Source organism: Platichthys flesus, chromosome 19 (assembly GCF_949316205.1).
Source record: "Platichthys flesus chromosome 19, fPlaFle2.1, whole genome shotgun sequence".
Lineage (NCBI taxonomy): Eukaryota > Metazoa > Chordata > Actinopteri > Pleuronectiformes > Pleuronectidae > Platichthys > Platichthys flesus.
Window position 1 is genome coordinate 11,649,635 of NC_084963.1, and position 22,053 is coordinate 11,671,687.

The window sequence follows — 22,053 nt, forward strand, 5'->3', positions numbered from 1 at the left end:
CCAAGTATCACTTAGAAAGTGAAGTCCACAGAATATTTTTTATATGGTTTTGTCGGAGCGTGGGGGTTTCTCTTGTTTGAAGGGTTTTTTGTTCAGTGTGGCTCTCACGTCCAAAAGCTGTTGTGTGATGAAAGTTTCAGCGAAGGTCACTTTGTGTTCACATTCCTTCAGTCTGGCTTTGTTCAGGGATTCAATTTGTGACATTTTATTGAAGTAGCTGGAGGACTCTGTGACCCAGTTCCCTTTATAGGCCGTTAGAGTGAAACAGTTTAGAAGATCTGCTTATGTATAATTGCTCCACATGCAGGAGCGACAAGGCCAAATGCTGAGAGCTCCGTCTCTTTGTCCATTCAGCTTTTTGTCGTGAGTAATGTAGAAATTTCAAAAGATAAAAAGTCAGGGAATCATAGAGGTTATAATTCAGAGGTTGTCAGAGGATCAACAATGTGATTTTGCACTCGTGGTCTGAACGAACAGTTCATCAGCAAGATTTTCTTTCAATCCATGGGGTAGATGTTGAGGTTTTGCTCGTGGAGCTTCATATCTCAAGGGATCAACAAGGATGTCTTCTCTGGGTTATCATCTGTAGTTTTCAAATTTCCTGCCAATCGAAACATTTTCCACCAAATTGCAACATTTATCCTGCCCGTGGCATGAAAGGAAATGTCAGGGGTTCACCAGAGTGGTCAGTATTCATCATGTGGGGACCATGAATATAAATAAAAAGGAAAATCCACCCTGCAGATGCTGAGAGATTTCAGTCTGGACTAAACTGAGGCCCATTTCTGAAGTGTCTCAAACAGCTTCTGTTAATGACTGGAGAATCTGAGCAGAGTAAAAATATTTCCAAAGGTGAGTTTACCACAGATTGTTTGCATCCTGTGAAGTGAGGCCTGACCAGCGCTTACCTGTTAACTTAATAAAATGTTTTGAACAGTTTTTGCTCGTTTTACTTTCGATTCTAGGTTACTTTCGAAATGGTGTGTCTTGTTCGATGGGTGTGTCAGGGGTGTCGCCCAATAGGCAGCGACCTGTATGTGAGCCCCGCCAGCTTAAATAGGCGGCGCACACAACGGATTTGAAAGTTCTCTACAAATTATGCAGCTGCTGCTTGGTGTTCACATGAATTTAAGATCTGACACAACAATAATGTAATGTTACATCATTTATTTTGAAGCTTTAAACACACATCAAGTACATTTTTTTGTATGTATTCCTTATAAACTATAGCTTGTACTTTCTTTGCATATGTCAGTTTATTTTCTGTGTTTTCTTGGTGTCCTGAAATGGTTTGCGTAATTTCTGTACTCTGGTGTATTGTAGATGAGGTCTCTACCTCAATGTATTCCAGAGTAACAATAAAGGTTTAATTAATATTTAATCCCGTGTCATGAATGACCTTTTCCGCAACAATTGCATGTCTCACTAATGTTCAACGCACAACTGTTGAAACTCGTTCAATCCACCTGAGATCATTCGCAACGCCACAACATTTTCGTCTATTTATTCCGATATCAAACTGTTTTCGTGTTGCAAGCGAGCTTCTGTGACCTCATCCCAAAACCCCTGAGCCTAACGACCTTCCATCGTTACCATGGTGATCTGTCATATTAATGAGTTTGGTGTCACTAGGGGCAACCAGCACTTAGAGCGAAGCCACTTCAACAAACTGGTCTCCGGCGCCCTACTTTCCACAGCGCTCGGCAGACGCTGATCTGGGCGTGACCTCTGCGTCTGGAGCCACGCTGCCATATAATCTCGCCCGAGACCTTGAGGAGAACACACCAGCCTCTGAAAAAGAATAATAAATAAACTACCCATCCCAGAATCCCCTGCTCCATCCATCTTCCTGCTGCCACCTGAAACGGGAGCCCATGGTAAGGTGACCTCCTGCGCCGCTCAGGAACAAGGAGAGCCATGTCACTTTGTGAAAACCTCCGGTCAACCATCTGGCACCGCGATAATGGAGCTGGAAGCAGGTGAGAGTCGGAGCAGAAAGACAGAGCGCTTCAGTCTCCTCCTCGAGCGTACAGTCCGGCCGTAACCTACCCGTGACCCCCGCGCGGAAAATGGGCCATTCTTTACATCGAATTGCAGCCATTACATTGTCCTTGAGAATAAGAGAATTTCAGGCATGAGAATCCGACACAAAAGAGACGAAAGGCATGAAATTCTCCCGGGGAAGTGGGAGCTCATGCGACACAGTGGGTGCCATTGTGCTGTTAAACTTTTCCCCCCTCGAAGCGGTTTTATGCCTCGGTTTCTGCTGCCTCTGCAGACATGACCACAACTGGCAACAATGAGACGCGAGAGACGCACTGACTGTTGAAGTGTATCAATATTCTGCGATGATATAAACTGTGGGCGACAGTCAAGTTTTTAGTCAGATTTTTCCTTTGTGCTGTTTGCTGTACAGAGCTACAAAAGCACTGATGACGTCTGAAGATAAATAAATTCTAAGCTGCACTATACTTAGTCTGTTGCAATTACTGTGTCTAACCCTTAATATGGTAGAGGAAGACTAATAATTTCAGGTATTTTCTTTAATGTTCCTTTTTTATCGTATATAGTTTCACTTCTAATGACATATGATGGCTACATCCATATGACTAAGTGCTCGCAACTTAGAGAATGTTGCTTCGCTTTAAAGTAAGTCTGACATTTTGAGAAATGGGCTTATATGATCTCTTGCTGAAAGTTAACCTGCTTTCAGACATACACTGAACTCCTGACGTTTTCCTAAAATGTTCCGTATGGGCTGTGTGTGAGAAGGTAGCAAGGAAATGTCTTAAAATTCCCAGGGAGCAAGTTCACAACGTTTTTCGAACACGTCAAAGATGCAACTTTGAAAGTCTATGAGATTCGAGGGCTCTTCGAGCCAAGGACAGATGCCGGTGTTGTTTTGTCATAAACTAAAACATGGGAGTTCTGTTGGAGCATTTACTTGTTCTGTCCTGTCTCCTGTCTCCTCTCCCTAAGCGCCACCCCTCGATTGAATATTCCGGATGTTTTCCGGTTGTAGTGACGGCTGCGCCTGATCCGCACAATCTCCTGCTGCACTCTTCATATGTTAAAGCATCTTTTCTGAACATTCTCCGGAGTTGTTGATTAGAAGAAGCTGAAGCCAGCAGGTTGGTAGATTAGTATAAAAAACTGGGAACAGAGGAAAACAGCTATCTAGCTGTCTGCCCGACATAATCCACATTAATGCAAAAATGTGTATAGTCTCCAAAGGATTACGACAAATCTAATATACTCCACTTTTAAGTTTATCGATCTCCATGAATCATGCCGTTTCACTTTGATAATAATCACGTGACACTTTTGCTGCTTCCATTATATATTTTTATTCAAACTCCTATTTTCAAAGTAATAGTTGCCACAAAATGACAGCTGTAGTCATATAATATGTAATAATATAAAGCCAGTTTCCCACCTGGGAACAACCAAAGTAAAGTACCACTGTTTTTCTTTTATACGTAGTAGCCATTTCAGTACTGCTTCTTTTCTGTGAGGGGGGGGGGCTGAAAGTAAAAAAAAAAAAATACATGAAAATAAATAGTTTTATACAAAGTCTCTAAATGTGATAAACATGCAAATAAAGTGACAAATTAAAGAGACAAGTGTAATTATGCACAATAGGGTTTAATGACTCTCCCCAGTTTAAGCATCTGCCTCGGTTACTATGAGGGAAAAAATAATGACGACCACAAAGACGGGGTAAAGTCAGATAAAGGGCCGATGGTGACAATGAAACCACGTGAATCAGAGTGATGCACTGTGCTAATATTCTCAAGGGACTGAAATTAAGTATTAATTAACTTGTAATTCAGTTCGGGCCACCGATCGACAGTGGTGGACTCAAAATCTGAAAATCCTGTATGTAGCAACACAACAGACATGTTCAGTAATTATTTTTTTTTTGCTTAAGACTATATTTGTCTTTCTGTGACCTTTTTTCAACTTAATTTCACAAACACAAGTCTATTTTTAATACAAAACTACTGTATTCAGAGAACTGAGCAAAATAAAAAACAAATTGATGAGATAATCATACTTAAAATTTTCTATTATAAAGGACATTTAATAAAATGTGAAAGAAACTTAGCCTGTCTTGAATATTACCTTATTTTTTAACGTTCAGTGCAGCAGTAAATAAACGTTCATCAAAGCACAGTAAGTTAGGCAACAGCCATACTACAATGTTTTCTTTTGAAAACAGCATTTTCCACATGAGTGTTTTGGCTCTGTATCAGTTTCAATCCTTGGCAAACACGCCTGAAGATGCATATCATGTGACCACTCACATACATTGGGCATGCGTGTGGCGCTTGACACGGGAACAGTTCCAGATTGCACTAATAATTGCTCCCATCCAACACAGGTCAGCAGTTGTATCATTGTAAAATGCTGAATTTCACTGAACAACAATTGTTAGCAAAGACAACTGGGTCAGCTACACTTGTAATTGATGGAATTCATGTTGTGTTCTACATTGGTAGCTGAGGCTAATCGGGATAGTGGATCTAGATGTGACAGAAGTTTGGGGCTTCTTTGGGCCCAAAAAGACCCAATCTGCAAGCGGTTGTGTCTACATCATCGTTTCCAAACATCACCGTTTCTGCCCGTCCAGACTTAAACGCAGCCCCAGTTACTGAACAAAAACGGGGCCAAACCTTTAGTTTAATTGCTCCAAACGTGTGGAGAACAGATGTGCTCAAAGCGGAGTTGATGCGTTTTCAAACAAAAACTTAGTAGTGTGGATGTAGCATTAAGTGGATCTCTTTAATTTGACCTTTTTCTTTGTAAGCAAGAAAACTAAATAATGTGGGATTATCCTTAGCCGGAGTCACAACAACAGAAGAGATGTGCGTCAGCGTGTGCTGTGGAAGCAGGCAAAGCAGATGTTAAATATGTATTCTCTACAGGACTGACTGTACACAGGGGAATCTTCGCCGTGAAGAATCAGAGGAATTATTGGTACATGTGGAGGAAAACAAAAAATAGGTGGTGCTGCATAAAAAGAAAAAACATTCTGTACAAGGTTGAGGCACTTTCAAAGCAGCATGCACATACTTATAAAGGGTAATGTGCATAAACCCACCCAAACACACGCACACACGCATTAACACACACACGCTGCCAGTCACTGAGCAGGGATGGAGACGCACACACTGTCTGCAGCAGCGGGTGTTTCAGCCGGAGTCCATGCTGAACAGCTCGATGCCGTGTGGGCTCCAGTGGACGCCGACTCCAGAGTTAAAGACCAGAGACCAGACGTAGGGGATGAAGAAGTCCTCGGGTTGGTCTTCCTCCACGTACTTAAACTTCAGCTCAGGAAACTTCTGTTCACACAAACAGAGATAAGGAGAAAATTGGAAAGAGTTGATCAAAAGCAGATTCAAAGGTGACGCTACTACTGTGTTTCGCACAGCAAAATGTTTGATGTTCCATAGTAAGAAATGGGTTATTTTTAACAACAATGGCTTCTTTGTGTTCCGATGTCTCAGGGAGTTATGACAGCTTCCATGCAGACAAAACAGTTGTTTCTTTAATGTAATACGAGCCATTTTCAGACATGAACCCGGAAAATGTCCAGAAAAGTGCTTTGGGACAAATTATCCAATGTTTGCCTTTCAAATACAAAGAGCGCAGCAGGAGATTGTCTGGGTCAGATGCGTTCACAACAATAGCAAAATGTCCACAACTTTCAGGTGAGGGGTGGCACCTGTAATGTATGCAGGAGCTAGGACATGACGTAGACATGGTGGTGGAAATCATATATTTTGGTTTACAGCCGTATCACGAAAAAAGCTCTTGGATATCGTGGTCTTTCCAAGTTGACATGATCATCTGTGTCTTTTACGTGTATGGCTTTTCTTGATCATCCCAAAATATTTGTGTTATATTAGTTTTTTTCTGATTCATGTCCTTCAAGTATTAGAAAAGTCATCAACACATTGGTGCATGTCTGAAAGCAGCTTTTGAGTTGTAGAAGTGCTAAGGTTACATATGTTTGAGTACAAATTGATGTTCAACCCCACTCAAATGAATAATTTACTTTTATTTCAATGGATGTTTTAAGAGGTAATTCAATAATATTCTGTTTTTCTGGAGAATGTCAATGTCTTTAAAAGCAGCTATACTGTCACGTCTGTCACAGTGTAATGTGCATAATGCCTCATGACGTTGCTTGGCTGTTCATAAAGGCATTCAAAGTTCATGAGAGGGCAGCGTTTTTTCACAGAGGACTATTGTTGGAGCTCCGACCCCAACGCCACCATGAAACTGCCTCCAACCACATTGCATGTGACCAGCGGAGCGACATCTCTGTCTGATGGGTGGAGGCTCTGCCCAGCATGTAGGCAGGTCAGGCCTCTCTATCTGTATTCACTCTTCGTCAGGTACAGTAGTTTGCCGGCGGATGTAATCCAGTCTGACTGTGAGGTAAATTCGGTTACAGCTTCCTGCAGACAGGTATCACTCTGCGGTCTGAACCACTGACCTTTTAAAAGGTTGGCTAATGTGCTAATGTCACCTCTTCACCCCAGGAGGCGACTGGATATCGACAAGTGCTGCTGTCCGAGAAAAGCCTGAACAGACACTGAATGAGGACATAGACATCAGTTCCAGAGAGTATGTGTCCAACGTAGAGTAGTGTGTCAGACATTATGACCTTATAGCTTACAAGTGCTGTGTAACCGGATTACTTGGTCTGGACAAATACATCCAGGAATTCTCACTTCCTTTCACATGCAGGATAGTGTGGTTTATATTTTGGGACTTTCTACACATTTTCACAAAATAATTCATGAATCGTGACTGATGTAGTGTATTTTAAAGCTTAAAGAATGAAGTCAACAAAACATGTAGCATATAATACAAATAGGTATTAGTCTTCTCAGATGATTATATTAATTTACCTGTTGACTCATAAACATTACGCCTGAAAATAAACTGAAGTCAAATCGAAAAAATAAGTAATTTTAAAATAAATATTAAAAAATCCTGCACATTATCAGTTATCTTGTTCCAAATAAACACATTTTTAGAGCTACATGTAAGAAATATGTGTCAATTTGCAGGAAAACTAACTTAAACAATTAATGATGGTCAGAATTGTTTTAGTTCCTTTCTAACAACTCTCCAGTGGAATATGCGGTTGATAAGGTCTTTATTCAAGCCTGTAAACACAAGCCCACTGACCAGACCAGACCAGACACAGCCTTTGCAAGCCCACCAGCAGGCAGGTAGCAAAAGAGCATCAATAATACAACGCTGCCTTATTATACCCTCCTGTCTACACATGCATGTATATGCACACATGCAGCCAGTAATCAGTCTGCGGTGAAAGACAGACGCTGAGGCCCTTTTATGAGATGCTCCCAGTCTGCTCTATTGAGTCCGCGCCTCCTCTATTCACCGCCACATTATCGGTATCATATTGACAAAGACGGAGGGGCTACGGGGTCACAGGCCATATGCCAGGCTACTGAGGCTAGACCACACACATCACCGCCATTGTGACAGCGAGACACAATGCAGGAGTGATATTATCTGGCTGGTGTTTGTGTGTAGGTGACTCTCTCCTGGACAAGCTCACTTACTCGTCAAATGTTCATATGACACCGACGGTGACGGTTACTCAAACCAGACATACTTTAACTAGTGAGCACAGAGGACGTCATGTAATTTAAGTTTTTTTTAAAGTGTCATGTTTTTAAGGTGCAAAGTGATTTAATTGCACAAACCAAATAAAACAGAAGGCTCGTCCTGCTATAATCACCATGATATATGAAACATAAACCAGTTATGCTAATGAGGTAATTAGGATAATTAAAGCATTAATCAGCAAATACTGCAATGTCCACGCATTTTGAAACAACATGTGCGGTATTAATATCGCTATCTCAAATGTCTCCCTCATTAATGTGCAAATATATGTATCCGTGTTACAAACAACTCCTCATCTATATGTGGATGGTGGTGCAAGGTCTAAGTTATTGTTTTCATAAGAACATGTCTAAAGACAGACATGAGCCACTGTGGTAATAAAAAGTAATGCTGCATATTATAAGCTAACATAAAGGCGGGGCATACAGGGAACAATATGGCAGTTTATATGCTCTTTCAAACCAGGACTGTGAAGATGAGGAGCTCATTCATCATCATGACCTCTGAACACAGGTCGCACAGTTCTGGGGAGCAGATGAAACCCAACAGAGCTCTACTTTAACCTTGCAATTGGTCTTCACTCAACTAATGTGATATACATTTTAATCATTTGTGCCTTTGTAAATGTCGGTATGATCGAGACATAGAATTAGTTTTTACTCCTGAATTACTCAACATGCTAACCCTAACCCCATTTTGAGACAAGTAGGCATTGTCGGAAGACAATGGATGGATGGATGTATATATTTTTTACATATTTATATATTTACAGTTTATTTGTTGGTCTATTTCTTGGCTCCTGCATTCATTTGTAAACCTACATTCTCTATTTCCCATTGTTTCCAGTCTTCACGCTAAACTAAGCTAACCATCTCCAGACTCAAGCTCCATATCTAAGATGCAACAGTAATATTGATCTTTCTCTACAAGAAAGCAAGTAAGCATACTCCCCACAATATCGACCTACTCCTTTAATGATCAAAGGCTGTTATGTGGTTTCACATCAGTAAAACAGGCAGTCTCACAACTTGCCTCGAGACTGAGAAGTACGTGAGAATGATGCATCTTGCGCCATTAAAACAGACTCCTTTATCTGAACGGGTGCTTCACAAGACAAGTGCCTACTGAAGAAGAAAGTATGAACCTATACTGCACAACTATAAAGTCCCCTGTGCACATTCAACCACATTCACTTGAGACTGAACACAAAATGAAAAAATGAAAAGAAAGAAAAATGATGTCTGAATCACAATGGCCTTCGTTTTTTTTCCTCCTACTGTTATATTGGACAGGAGCCACCGGGGGATTTGGTGCTTTGGAAAGTCTTGGATATCACGACATAGAGTACGCGTCACAGAAAAAAGTATCTTCCATGCTCCGGTGCTTTTTGGGGGAAATCGGAGCATCTAACACCCTAATATTATCTCTGTCGCCTTAGTCTGTCTACACTGTGGCTTCCTTTCTTTCCTCTGGCACTCTGTTGTCTTCTCGCCTCCTGCCCTCCTCTGTTTTGTTCTCAGTCTGGCAGCTGTCTGAGCCCAATTGGCCCGAGCTCATATCAGTTAGTTATGGGTCCTGGCAGGTCAGCCCCTCGCCCCTGAACACAGACTGACTGGCTGGCCTCATATCTTCACTCAGGACGCCGTGTTCCCTTCCTCCTCTGCACGCTGCTGTGCTGTCAGAGCTCGGCCAGACAGAGAAGAATGCGGCTAGGGAGCAACTATGAACTCAACACACGCACACACACGCAAGTAGGTACGCACACAAGCATTGGAAGATTGTATTACAATGTTCTACTTGTTTGATAAAATTAATGTGCCTTAAATAAAAATGCTGTAATTTAATATTGTGTCATTGTAAACAAAGGGTTTGCAATAATCATTCACTTGAGAAGTTCAATAAAGATCCGGGCACGGTCCTACAGTGGATTGCACTGTTGCGCCACAGCAAGAAGACTCTGGTGTCGAACTTGTGGAGCTTTCATGTTCTCCTTGTGCCTCCATGAGTTTTCTGAATGTCCTTCTCCAAAGACACGCCGGTTCGGTTCATCGGAGTCTAAAGGGTAATTGGAAATTCTAAATTGCCTGTAGGTCTGTGAATGCGAGTTTGTCTGTGTATGTCATCCCTGTGATAGACTGCCGACTGTCCAGTGTGCATTGCCTCTTTCCCAATGTCAGCGATTGGCTACAGCTCCCGGATAAGCTGTATCAAAGATTTAGTCATTTAATGGGGTCCTGTCCAGTGAATGGAGTCACACTCCATCTGTTTGGATTGTAATACAAGCTTCTCTGTTCTTTGTACGAACATGCCTTCATGATAGTGCACATGGGTCCATCCCTGTGAAAATGTCTTTGGCTCTGACATGACACACAGTGGACATGCTAATGCATCTTTTCCTGAAAGATGTGCTCCTTTTATTCCTTTTTCAACCATGCTAACAGCATTTTTAAAAGAGCTGTATACATAATATTTTTTTCCCAAGCTGAATGAGAGACGTGACAGATTCACACAAATACAATATGTTATGATTTGGTGGAAATATTTTATCATGTATCGTTCACAGATGTTGAATCCTAATGACTGCTGATTTTTGGTCGATTCATTGAAGTCCCACAACAATTCATTTGCCATGAAATTTGTTAGATACATTCCCTACCCCCTCAAGAAAAATAAATAGTACTTTGGTATAGTATACATCTACATGGCTGTTTGTCGAATCCAGGAAAACAATCTGATGTTAAAACGGGTCGTAAGTCACGAGATACAATCTCAGACAAAGGGACTTCAGAACTTTGAGTTTTTTTAAAGGAGGCTTAAGAGCGAAGCTGTGTCATTTGTAAGAGCCATCAGACGTATGAAGGACCAGGTACTGAGTAACAGCTGGTAAGCTCCCAACACCCCACCAATCCATGCCCACCCCCCATCAGCTCCATCCTGTCCTGAGGAGCCAGAGAGTCTGTGGGCTATCGCTGCTCAATAAGCCAGATTTCAGCTGGTCAGGCGAAACAACACATTCCACAAGCACTGCCCATGAGAGCCTCTCAGTCTCACACACCCTGAAACATTACACACCCTGAAACAACACGCGCACGCACACACACACACACACACACACACACACACACACACACACACACACACACACACACACACACACACACACACACACACACACACACACACACACACACACACACACACACACACACACACACACACACACACACACACACACACACACACACACACACACACACACACACACACAAAGAATAAGACAAGAGGGAGCTTGAGTGACGTAGCACTGAGGGTTGTCCCTGGGGTATTTACCACCTTCTTTTTAACCCTTTCTTTCAGTTGGGACCTAATTTACATGTCTGCATTTTGTGTAAATGCTTTTAAGTGCTTTACATCAATGAGCTTTGTAGTCTGGTGTGTACATTGTCCCCCTCACCAGGAACAACAATTTTTTTTTGTCTGTAGAATATAAACAAAATTATTTACTTTGCAACTGTCAGTTCCTCCAAACAATCGTTTTTTGAGACAAGAAGGAAGACAAACATGTAAATGGTGCTTACATTATTTAACTGTCAATGCCTGTAGCTTTAGGTATAGGTGGTGGGAAAATGACCTGCAATGTATTTCTATTAAGTTTATTAATTACCACAGGACTCCACTAATAAATACAAGATAAATTTGAATTACAAATTTGGATTCAATGTGTTTGATCGTGTGATTCTTGTCCGGCCTCTTTGTAAACAACTGACTGAGACACCAATACTCCTTCTAGGAGCTTTTACTGCGTAATTAACAACGTATCGATAAGTCCACACAACATTAATCCAACCTATGGATTTTCGCTTTGCAGGCTGAATAGCAGAAGGAATTCATAAGATAAAAGAGAGGCGCGAGGTAGAGGGACAGCTGTTTGTTTGAGCGATAGCACCATCAAGTGCATGGGACCTCTCCCTGAGGAAACATCGCCCAGTTATTCTCTTCGCTTCATATCACCCTGTGGAGCTGGATAACACTCAGATGGTGGAGAGTCAGTATGACTCTACATAGCACTTTTTGCACAGAAACAAAAACCAGCATGCATGGCTACATGTACAGAATAACCATCATCTGCCAACGCACACGGACGGAGAGGATGACACATGCATGCTACACATAGGCATATATCCCAGCCACAGCTGGGTGCGTCAGTGTGTGCTACAGGTATGGCAGCCTCGCTGAAGGACATGGCAGGGTTATCCACACGGCTCAGTGTGTAATTCTACAGCTTTATGGTCGATCGCTACATTAGCGCTCCGAGGCGCTGACTGAGAGTGAGGGAAGCCCACGTGGCCATGCACCATCCCTCTTGCACATCGGCTAGCGAGACAAATGTCTCGCAGCCAGCCGCCAAGTATAGAACATGAAACACATGATGAAACATGCAATTAAGAGCTTCAGTGCTGGTGAGGAGCAGAGTGGGGAGACCACTGGTTACATATTTCCTCACTGATTAATGGTGGAGCACTGGGAGGGGCGGGGGGTTGGCGAACCCGCCAGGAGAGTTGGGTGTTGGGTAACGAGGCGCTATGGCAGATTTATGTCTCATCACCCCCTCCTCCTGATCTTATGTGCCCATGACAAAGTGCCCCATAGCCCCCTATCCCATCTCCTTGAAATGTCATTACATGTTGGCGTGTAGCCGGCCAGCAGAGATGGAATGAAGATGGGTATTAATGCTAATGAGAATTGGGCTTCGGCCTTTTGTTTAACATCCCAATGGTTCTTTCCATCTTTCCCTCGCCTCAGTCCATATACCTATAGCATACCTCACATGCTCTCTCACCTGCCCAGACTAACCAAATTTGCTCTTTTATTTTTTTAACCTACCCAGCACCGATCCATTGTACCTCGCAGCTGTTAACCACACATTGCTCGGGTTCTGAATGAATCCTGATATGTCCTAGTTCTTCCTCAGCCGGCTATCTTTCAAGATTCCTCGTCTCCATGCTCTGCAATCCCATCTGTCCTTTTGCTTTATGTGATTGCGGGAGTGTGTGTGCAGACCAGTCAAGCTTGAGGAAAGTCTTGGAGTACGACTTGGGTGGGTGGGGGTATTATTTTACTATGTTATTATTAAGCTGCTTTCAGACATGCAGTGAACTCAGCAGATCCTCCGTATTTTTTTCCGGAGGAGGAGCATGTGTGAACGCAAATGTACGAGATGCTGCTGTGAACACGTCTGTGCAGGGAACCTCCCGCTGCCTTGTGCATGTGTGAAACTCCGGACCCATTTAACCGGACCGTACTTTTCTAAAAAAGGCTTAAGTGTCATATTTGTGTTGTCAAAAATATCACTAAAACATCTCTTCCTCAAAACACCAACAAGAGCACTTCATGTTTTTTTATTTATGAAACTTGTATCGCCATTTCCAGGGGGGCGAATCTGGAAAGATGATTGGCCAAACTCTTCTTCTCTTTCAGGACAGACACTCGTTCGCATAGACCAGACAAAATGTACCAGCATACTGTGATGTCAAACTGTATGCAGGTCTGTGAGTTTGAGTGAATTACCTTCAGTCTGTCACTGGGAAGGGCCTGGGCTCCTTTCATGATGACCTCCTGAACCCTCTCAACTGACAGGTCACTTCCTGCCAGCTCCAGACGCTGACTGAAGAAGCCAATCACCTAATGGTCAGATGAGAGGAAAAAGCCAATCAAAACACAGAAGTAAACTCTGGTCTGGTTCTGTCCAAAAGCAACAAATGCACCTATCAGCACCTCTTAAGTCCATTAATTAACATCAATTATAAATTAAACACTTAAGGAGGTAACTGTTGCAGATCAAGGAAAAAGTTCTGTACATAGACCCCATTAAAACCACAACTTCTCAGACCCTGTAGTTTCTACAACCAATACAATTGACCGATATAAGATCAGATCAAAGTAAATAATCTTTTGGGATATCATTATGGGAAAATGATGAACAAAAATGCAAATCCGGATCTAGTGAATCTAAATGTGGTTTCATAAGGGGACCGTTTGGTCAAGGTGAAAGTATGCACTTTACAGTGCTCCCTTCTAGTTTAAGATATGTGTTTAGCTTTCAAAAAAAGAACATCAGGAATATATTGTTATATTATAAATCATCCGTTATCAGTATTGGCCTCAATAATCCAGATCTGGTCAGTTTCTAGTTTAAATCTTTCAATATAAAATCCAGTTCCTGTTTCTCAATACACAGTATTTCATGTCATCTTGATTTCATTGAGGTTTAACATCCAGACCCAGTTCCGTCATGAGGCTCTTTGACTTGTTTAATCCCACTGTTTGGAGCTATCACACTGATGCAGCCACACCCTTTAATATGATGACACCGGGAGCAATATCTCAGTTGGAAAAAACAGTGGCATCATGCTACACATGGTAACAACATCAAGAGTCAGATAAATCTCTGTTTAATCTGGGCAGCGAGCTCGATTGATCCCCTTGACTTGATACTTTTTTTTGTAATTGCATCAACAGCTAATAAGATGCATCAACAGCTAATACGATGCATCAACAGCTAATAAGATGCATCCATTGGTCATGTTACCTAGCAGCAGTGCATTGCTCTGAAAATACCACTAAAACATGAAAGAATACACAGCAACAATATCACAATATTGGATGAGAATATTTGAAAGAAAGTGACTGAAATTTGAGAGATGGTTATAAAATTGTACGAGTTGAACATACTATGAACATACATTAGGCTTGAGTAATATGCCTGTAGGCTACGTACTGAGCAAAGACACACATTCAGTATTTCAGAAGATAAAATCACCATAGGGTTCGAGCATGTTTCTTCCCTATTATAATAAGCACTTCACTGGAGCTCAAATTATCTGATGCCTTTTGGGTTTAAGCTAAACAAGAGATCAAGGAAACTGTATTTTGCAGTTCTTGTGCTAGGCTCTTCCCTGGAGAAATGTTAGATATTTGATCATTAAAAACTCTAGGTATTACTGATTCTTTTTAATGCTCGCTTTTTTTGTCAAACCAACAGTGGAAAAATGCATCTACAGGCAATGTTTTCTCTGCCCGGGCTCTGAGGTTTGCTCCAGAAAATTCAAATACACCAGAGCATGGAAGAACATTGTGTGCGTGTGTGTCTACATCTATCTAATACTAATCTCTTCATTAACTCTGAAGACCTTCCATATGGGGTTAATTTAGAGGAGCAAAAAAGCAGGCCCTCATCTTGAATCTCATGCTCACACACACGGATTTGCAAGCATGGGGAAGGCTTTGGAGAATAGCCTTAGGGAGACTGACTTAACTGAGGGATTCTAGCTAGCATGCTTGCCTCATACTTATGGATAACAGCAAAGCCCATGGCAGCATCCGCGGCAACCCCCATCCTTCATACATACACACCAAAGCTTCCTTTCCTCCTCAACATAACTAACACAGCTATGAATGACAGCTTTCTCTTGCTCCGTCCCTTCCTCCCCCTATACACCAAACACTCTCAATGAATATTTGACACAGAGCCTCTCGACACAAGGGGACTGATTAATTCATCAATACCAGTTAAGCTCACGGAGCTTCGCATTGCTGTACAGTCCAACTACACTGTTAATGATGCAGTTTGCATGTGTTCAATGGCTGCCTGGCTTTTTGAAACTTTCTGCTGATGGAGAGGACATTCAGGGGAAGAGATATCTATAACCTTGATGTGCTGAATAATTACCACAAATCAGCCAGTGCCTTGACGCAAAGCTCTCCCGGGTATCCAATTCCTCTCAATTCACTTCTTGACTGACATTTGGTTTAAGTACCAGGAAAAAGAAGCGGACTGACCGTGTCCAGGTTCTGCATGATGTCCTGGAAGGAGGGGTGCATCCTGAACTGCTCAAAGAGCTCCCTCTTGTAGAGCAGCGCATACACCAGGTTGGGGTTGTGGTGGAGAGAGTTGCACAGGCAAGAGTTGATGATTTCCAGCATCATGCGGATCACCTCCTCAATCACATTCAGGTCCTGGGCCTGGGGGAGAGGGAGGATGTAAAGGTTAATTGGTTTCCCACAACAGTGGTTTCACTTATAATGCTGTTTTTAAAATGATTGCCTCCTGATAGATTGATCAGCAGGGGGTAACCCAGAGGTGAAGAAGATGGGGAGGAGAGAGGGAGGAACGAATAGTGTTACTAAGTTTTCAGCAAAGGTCTTCGCGAGGGAAGAGAGGTGACCTCTTAAGTCACTGATCGGGACATGTCACAGCACGTTTCGTCTCGGGGCAAAGACAAGTGTCACTTGTGACAAGTGACAGAATGGGAAGAGACGGGTGTAGGAAGGATGGAGAATAAGACGCAGGGGGTTGAGTGAATGACATGATGAGTTATTTACAAGTTCTTCACACAAAGAGGGGTTGCCAGAATTCAAAACACAAAGCAACGAGATCCATGCATACAGCTATTGAGAGAAGAACCCATTATATTGCAAAGCAAAAGGCAGGAACTTGAGTGCCTGAGTGTGACAGTTACGAGACCCCAGGATCACATATCACAGGTTTGTTAAGGTAATACAGTGTTTCCCCCAGTAAATCTGTCAGTCAAGGTGGTAAGCAGGTGGTGGTGCTGTTGGCGCGGTGCGTAGCGGCGCGGCGAAAATTTTTGGGGGTATTTTGCTCAAAGATGCCAGTACGCATGAATGAAATAAACAACTGTTTATTTCAATATAAATAAACAACAGTAGGTACAAATGTTGTGGAAAACATGCAGACACTACAAAATAGGGTTTAAGCCGGTTTTTAAGAAAAATCAAGCTGCCTCTGAAGATGACAGTTTGTGATGTCGGATTCCGTTCAAATTAACCGCCTATTCATTGTGGACGGCAAGAAAAAAAAAGTTTTCGCGCATGCGCACCTGATTCTGTATGATTTAACATGTACGCAAATAAGCATCATTCTTTGTGCCTTTTTTACGTAAATGGTATGCCACATAAGCCTTTACGTTACATATCATTCATGGACCAATTAAAATCGAGATATTACTAGACATTTACGCAGCTTAAGGCCAATGTATGCTACTCCGAGTCCGTTGCGGACTGACGGACGGACGGAGCGGACGGACCCTTTTTGATTTATAGTTCTACGAGCCTTTTTGTTGTGAAAACAAAAAGGCTACCGCCAGAACAGTAGATGGCGCAACTGAAGTCGAGCTTAGAGAAGCCTACCTCATGAGGTATATAGAAGAAGTCCACGCTGGTTTATTTACGTCCTCCCGGCTCCTCACACACAGTGAACGATGGCAGCTAACAGAAAAAGGATGTTGATGACGCGACAGTTTTTGCTGAATAAAGTGACACCCAGCGGGTCATAATGCTTATGTAATCGTGTCTTAACGCAGCGGTTCCCCGGTCTTGTTTCCAAACTGCGTTGCTAATTCAACAGCTGCAACAGCTTGAAGCTACACGGAGGCAGCTAGCTTCCCCCCAGCTTCCACACACAGTCAGCAGGGACACCCGATACTAACTACTACCGTTAGTTAGTATCGATCTAAAGTGTTTGCTTCTAACCTGACGGTGTTTGAGAAAGAGTGTCATGAGCCGTGGGATTAAAGTCAGCGGGTTTTTGCGCTGTTCCCACCGCAGTTAGCATGGTGGTTAGCCCGCTAGCCACGTTATGAAAGTTCGTTATAACAGTATGTGACCGTACACACGTGCCGTAAGTGCTCTAACCAGCCACCGTCAGCCGGACAACGCTGCTGGCTTAACACACTTGTCACACGAATTATAGAGTCGTAGTTGTGATTTTGGTTTATTGTGATGTAGGGAATGGAACAGGAAGTTTCCATTCCGAAATGCTGGCGTTAGCGGACCAATCACCAATATTTTTTTCAGTACATTGGTAGTCAAGGCGGGGCCCTAGTCTTGTTAAGGCGGCCGCCTTAACAAGATAGTGCTGGGGGAAACCCTGTAATAGTTCAACACTTTTTGCCCTAATCTTTGAGTTGAAAATAATGCAGCTGGTTAGCTTAGCATTGATTTTAAAAATGGTATTTTTGGGATAATGGCTAGTAACTTTTTGGAGTTTCTGATTGGTTCTGGTCAAGTAAATCACCCCAACGTAAACATTTGTGACGGATGGAGGAGTGGGTTTTGTGGTTTGAGTTCACAAAACACTCTACAGGAGTAAACGAAAAACAATTGAAGTCATTGGTGACCACTTCTTCAAACGTAAAGAAACAGCAGAAATGAAATGGTGTCATTCAAGTATCTGTCAAGTAACCTAGACAGTGTAAAGAGTAGACTAACAACAGGGTTGTGCGCCATCTTTGTTTGGGCAGGTGAGGGAACTTTTTCGGGAAGGAAATTCTCAAGAAATAAAGCCATGATCTTTTTTTTTTAAATCAGACATACAGTCCTCAACTATTAAAAAGAACATGCAGACTTTGACTATTGATCATTATGTGAGAGCAGCAAAGACATCTTGCAAACTCTTAAACATGAACCCTTAGACAGTACTGATGAGTAACTTCCTCTGGAGTTACATCCTGCTCCATTTTAGTCTTGAAAGGAAGAAAGTGTATTCCCTGGAAGTATTGTTAGTCTAAATCCTGTAAAAAAAAAACTTAAAGACTCAGGTTCTGAGTCTTTAAGTTTACTGACTCAATGTATAGATCTATAAATCAGTAAAGCTTTCGTTAAAAAATCTCCCCTCTGCTCTGTGAGACACATTTCAAACCTTGAAGTAAAGCAAAGATCATTCATACATCTTTTTGGCCTTATGGAAAAACTAACTATTAGGAGCCTTCATTAGAGATAATAAAGAGTCCTTTATGATTTCTACAGCCAGAGTATTATTTTATGATTTATTTTCATGAAAAGAATTATTGTTCTAGCAAAGACCCGTTTTGCCCAAGAATTTGGTTATAGCAGCTAACACTAGATTCACAACAGCCGCCTGGTGAGAGCTGAGATTACACTGCCAATCTGGGTGAACCATCTGTAACAGAACTGCACGTGGCAGCAATTTATATTCCATCTTCTGTGCCCTGCTTCAGATACAAGGCGCTTATCTTATAAATTTTATAAACTTTGCTCGCTGTGTGGCCTTTTTTGTGTGTGTGCTGCACCTACACAATAACCATATGCACAATCTCATGCGTGTGAACACACACAATCAAAAACCCAGAGAGTAGGCTGCAAGATGGGAACCGTTGTAAATAACCGTAATCTGTTGTGCGTCGACCAAGAATCGGGCTTGTCACATATGCAATAATGCACTATGCGGATTTCCACAGGCAGGCGTATGAAGGTGTGCAGAACTTAAGCTGGCAGACGCATAGAAGCGAAGTAGAAGGCGAGTGAGCTGGCAATAATGAGGATTGATTGTGCGTCTGGGAGCAGAGGTGGCTCGAGAGGTTCGACTCCATTGCCTAGCTAGACCTGCTCTATTCTCCTCTGCTGTGGCAGGCCATAATTAGACAGAAAGCAGGAGACAGATATGGGAGACAAGTGAGTGGGAGGAAGAGGCGGGCAGAGGATGTAGAGGAAGGAGGACAAGAGCAAAAATGGAAGTGGAAGAAGACAATGGGGAGGAGGGGGGTTGATGGAAAAAGTGAAGGCGATGAAGAGGAGTAGGAGTGAGGGATGCCTTGTATGTTTGTTCTCCAGCTCTGCACCCAATTTAACGAGATTAGCCTGGCAGGGGAAAAAAATGCCACACTGGGGAATTCAGGTCACATGAAAATAGGCTAGCTAGACGTCTGCCTGGCCCTGTGTGTATGTTTGACAAGTGGATGAGATTAAAAGGCCCATGGTCTACTTGAAACCCAGACAGGATTTAAATATCTTGGCTCCTCCTCTTCCACTTCCCACTCGGCTCTTTACACTTTTTTTCCCAATAATTGGATCCGCTAAACGGCTAGAAAACACCTGACAGGCGTGTGTATAAGATCATTAGGGCCTTTTCCTTCTGTCTCTCTCTCTCTCTCTCCCCTTCCTAATTTTTTCCTTCCCTCCTCTCTTCTGCTCCTTCTCCTCCAGTCATGAGCTATATTCAAGCCTCCTGCACTGTCGCAGTCACAACCGCTGTTTAATGTCCTCTCTCCACCCAAGGAAACACAGGCCTCAGTCGTGAGCTGTGTCATTAGTCTCAATGATCCTGGCCCGCTTTACTTGTTTCATCATTTACTCAAACCTCGCAGGAAGCTGCGAGTGTGCGTTTGTAAGCTTTTCCATCTGTCTGATTCTTCTGCTAATTCTTCAGCATGCTGGGCACAAATGTGTTATGTCTGCAGGTATGGTTGACCCTTGTTATCTGTCTGACAAGGGAAATTATAGAGCTTGCAGATGCAATCAGCAGAAGGGAAGGCCAGCGACAGCACTACGCTATCCGTGTCTAAGTGTTGGTCTAGCCATCCTATCATACCCATGCATGTTGTTGTGCAAGTATTTGTGTGTGTGGACTGGGTGTTTAGAGACACAGACATGTAAATCCCTGTAAAGTAGGAGCTGGCATCATTAAACCAATAGCTTAGTGATTCCCTGGCCGGCCCCGCTGCTCAATGAGGGCTGTTGCAGGGCAGACAAACCAGACATATTAAGACAAGGGCATTGAGATAAACACTGACAGATTCATAAACAAAAACAGAGTAGAAAACCACACCTAAACATGTCGTCAAGAGCAAAACAACTAAGAAGTGTTGAGGAGCAGCTTGTGTAGAAAAAAAGGAAAGCATAATTTTAAAGAGGAATAAAGTTTAATTAAAGTAAAATCCCAGAAAGAGGAAGAAAAAACACATGGACAGACAGAGAGAGTCAGACTGGCTGAGCAGCAGCCGCCTGCCCTGTCTTTTGGGAATTTTTTAAATAGGTCATTGTCTGACCTGCATTATGGTACCATGCCCATGTCATAATCACACCATTTTGTAGAGCATTGTACCCAGGTCAGCCTTATTCCCCTATAGACTCACACATACACAACATATCCTTTGTTAGTACACGTAAGAATGAGGCAAAAGACAGCGCTTGCACCCCAGAACAACAGCAGCTACACATCAGCACAGTCTGCGTCTAGAATCTGTTTCGGAAAGACTGTGTTGGACAATCGCTGTATCACTGTCTGTGTCGAGGGGAAGTCCAGCATATTTGCAGACAGACAACTTATTATCAGTTTACATAAGCACTCCAATTTTCTAACAGCCCGAGGCCGGAGGGCCAAACAGCAGCGATGTCGCGGAGTGATAACAATAAATAAAAAAAAGATGCCAGCAGCTGCAACAGCACTCCTTTAGAAAAAAAAGGTTGGCAGTGCTAATTGATCTGCTGTGCCTTGTTTTGCAGCACCTCGATCTGGAAAAGACCACGGCACAGCGGGGAGGCCCTGATTACCATTTGGAAGCAGACAATCATTAGGGCCCCAGAGCCCCTGCTGCCTGCAGGGGTGGCACTCCTACTGCCCGTGAATAAACACAGAAAGAGTCGCAGAGACAGAGGAGAGGATGACAGATATACAGAGAGACAGCGTAAATAATAGTGGACCAACAACAGGGTTGTGCGCTATCTGTTTGGGCAGGTGAGGGAAAAAATATTGACAGATAATGGAGGAAAAACAGGGAGCGGTTTGTGTGTTTGTGTGTGTTTGTGCGTGCGTGTGTGTGTGTGCCTGTTTGGGGGAGGGGGTCACAAGGTAAGGCAGCTCTCAGCTCTCAGTAGGTTACTGCCTTAATGAGAAGAGCCCAAAGGACACAGAATTAAGTTGAGACTGACAGGATGACATAATGAGCAACATAAAAAGTGTCATGAGCCGAAAGCGAAGGTTAGTATAATTTGTAAAGCTACACCTCATTATATATCATTCTATTCACCAGAGGTGTGGACTCGAGTCACATGACTTGGACTCGAGTCAGACTCGAGTCATGAATTTGATGACTTTAGACTCGACTTGACAAAATGTAAAGAGACTCGCAACTCGACTTGGACTTCAACATCAATGACTCGTGACTTTACTTGGACTTGAGCCTTTTGACTTGATAAGACTTGTTCCTGTCCCCAAAACACAAAGATAAAAAAGTATGTTATTAAGGAACGCTCTGTATCTTTCATCGTGTTTGTGTGCGTCTGTGTGTGTGTGCAGCGCCGCCGCTCCAAAACGCGCACTACGCACTGTGCGTTGGGCACCAAGTCCTGATGGGGCACCAAAAAATAGGCAACTGAAAAATCATCATAGTTAGAATAATTATGTAGCCGAGCGTTTGGTTGTATCATAAGTCCGGCTTCAGCCGACAAAGGACACAAGAGCAGGTCATGCGCTCGGGACCGCACACCCGTTTATTCTCCGTTCATTTTACAACTTCACTATTCACAGCACCCACTTCCTTTAAACCCCCCTTTCAAAAT

General features: G+C 42.8%; 1 protein-coding gene across 4 annotated transcripts in view; it reads right to left on the reverse strand.

The window, feature by feature from the left end:
- Positions 1 to 3,331: 3,331 nt before the first annotated feature.
- The window catches only part of dym (dymeclin), a 47,542-nt gene continuing 28,820 nt past the window's right edge, over positions 3,332 to 22,053 (reverse strand). For 3 of the 4 annotated variants that reach the window (XM_062413019.1, XM_062413016.1, XM_062413017.1), the window contains exons 15-17: positions 15,514 to 15,696; positions 13,243 to 13,356; positions 3,332 to 5,345 (exon numbers count right to left, since the gene is read on the reverse strand). In XM_062413019.1, the coding sequence (XP_062269003.1) occupies positions 5,196 to 5,345; positions 13,243 to 13,356; positions 15,514 to 15,696 (447 nt within the window). In that variant the 3' untranslated portion in view covers positions 3,332 to 5,195. The remainder of the gene's footprint in view (positions 5,346 to 13,242; positions 13,357 to 15,513; positions 15,697 to 22,053) is intronic. The other variant, XM_062413018.1, reaches the window with a different exon arrangement.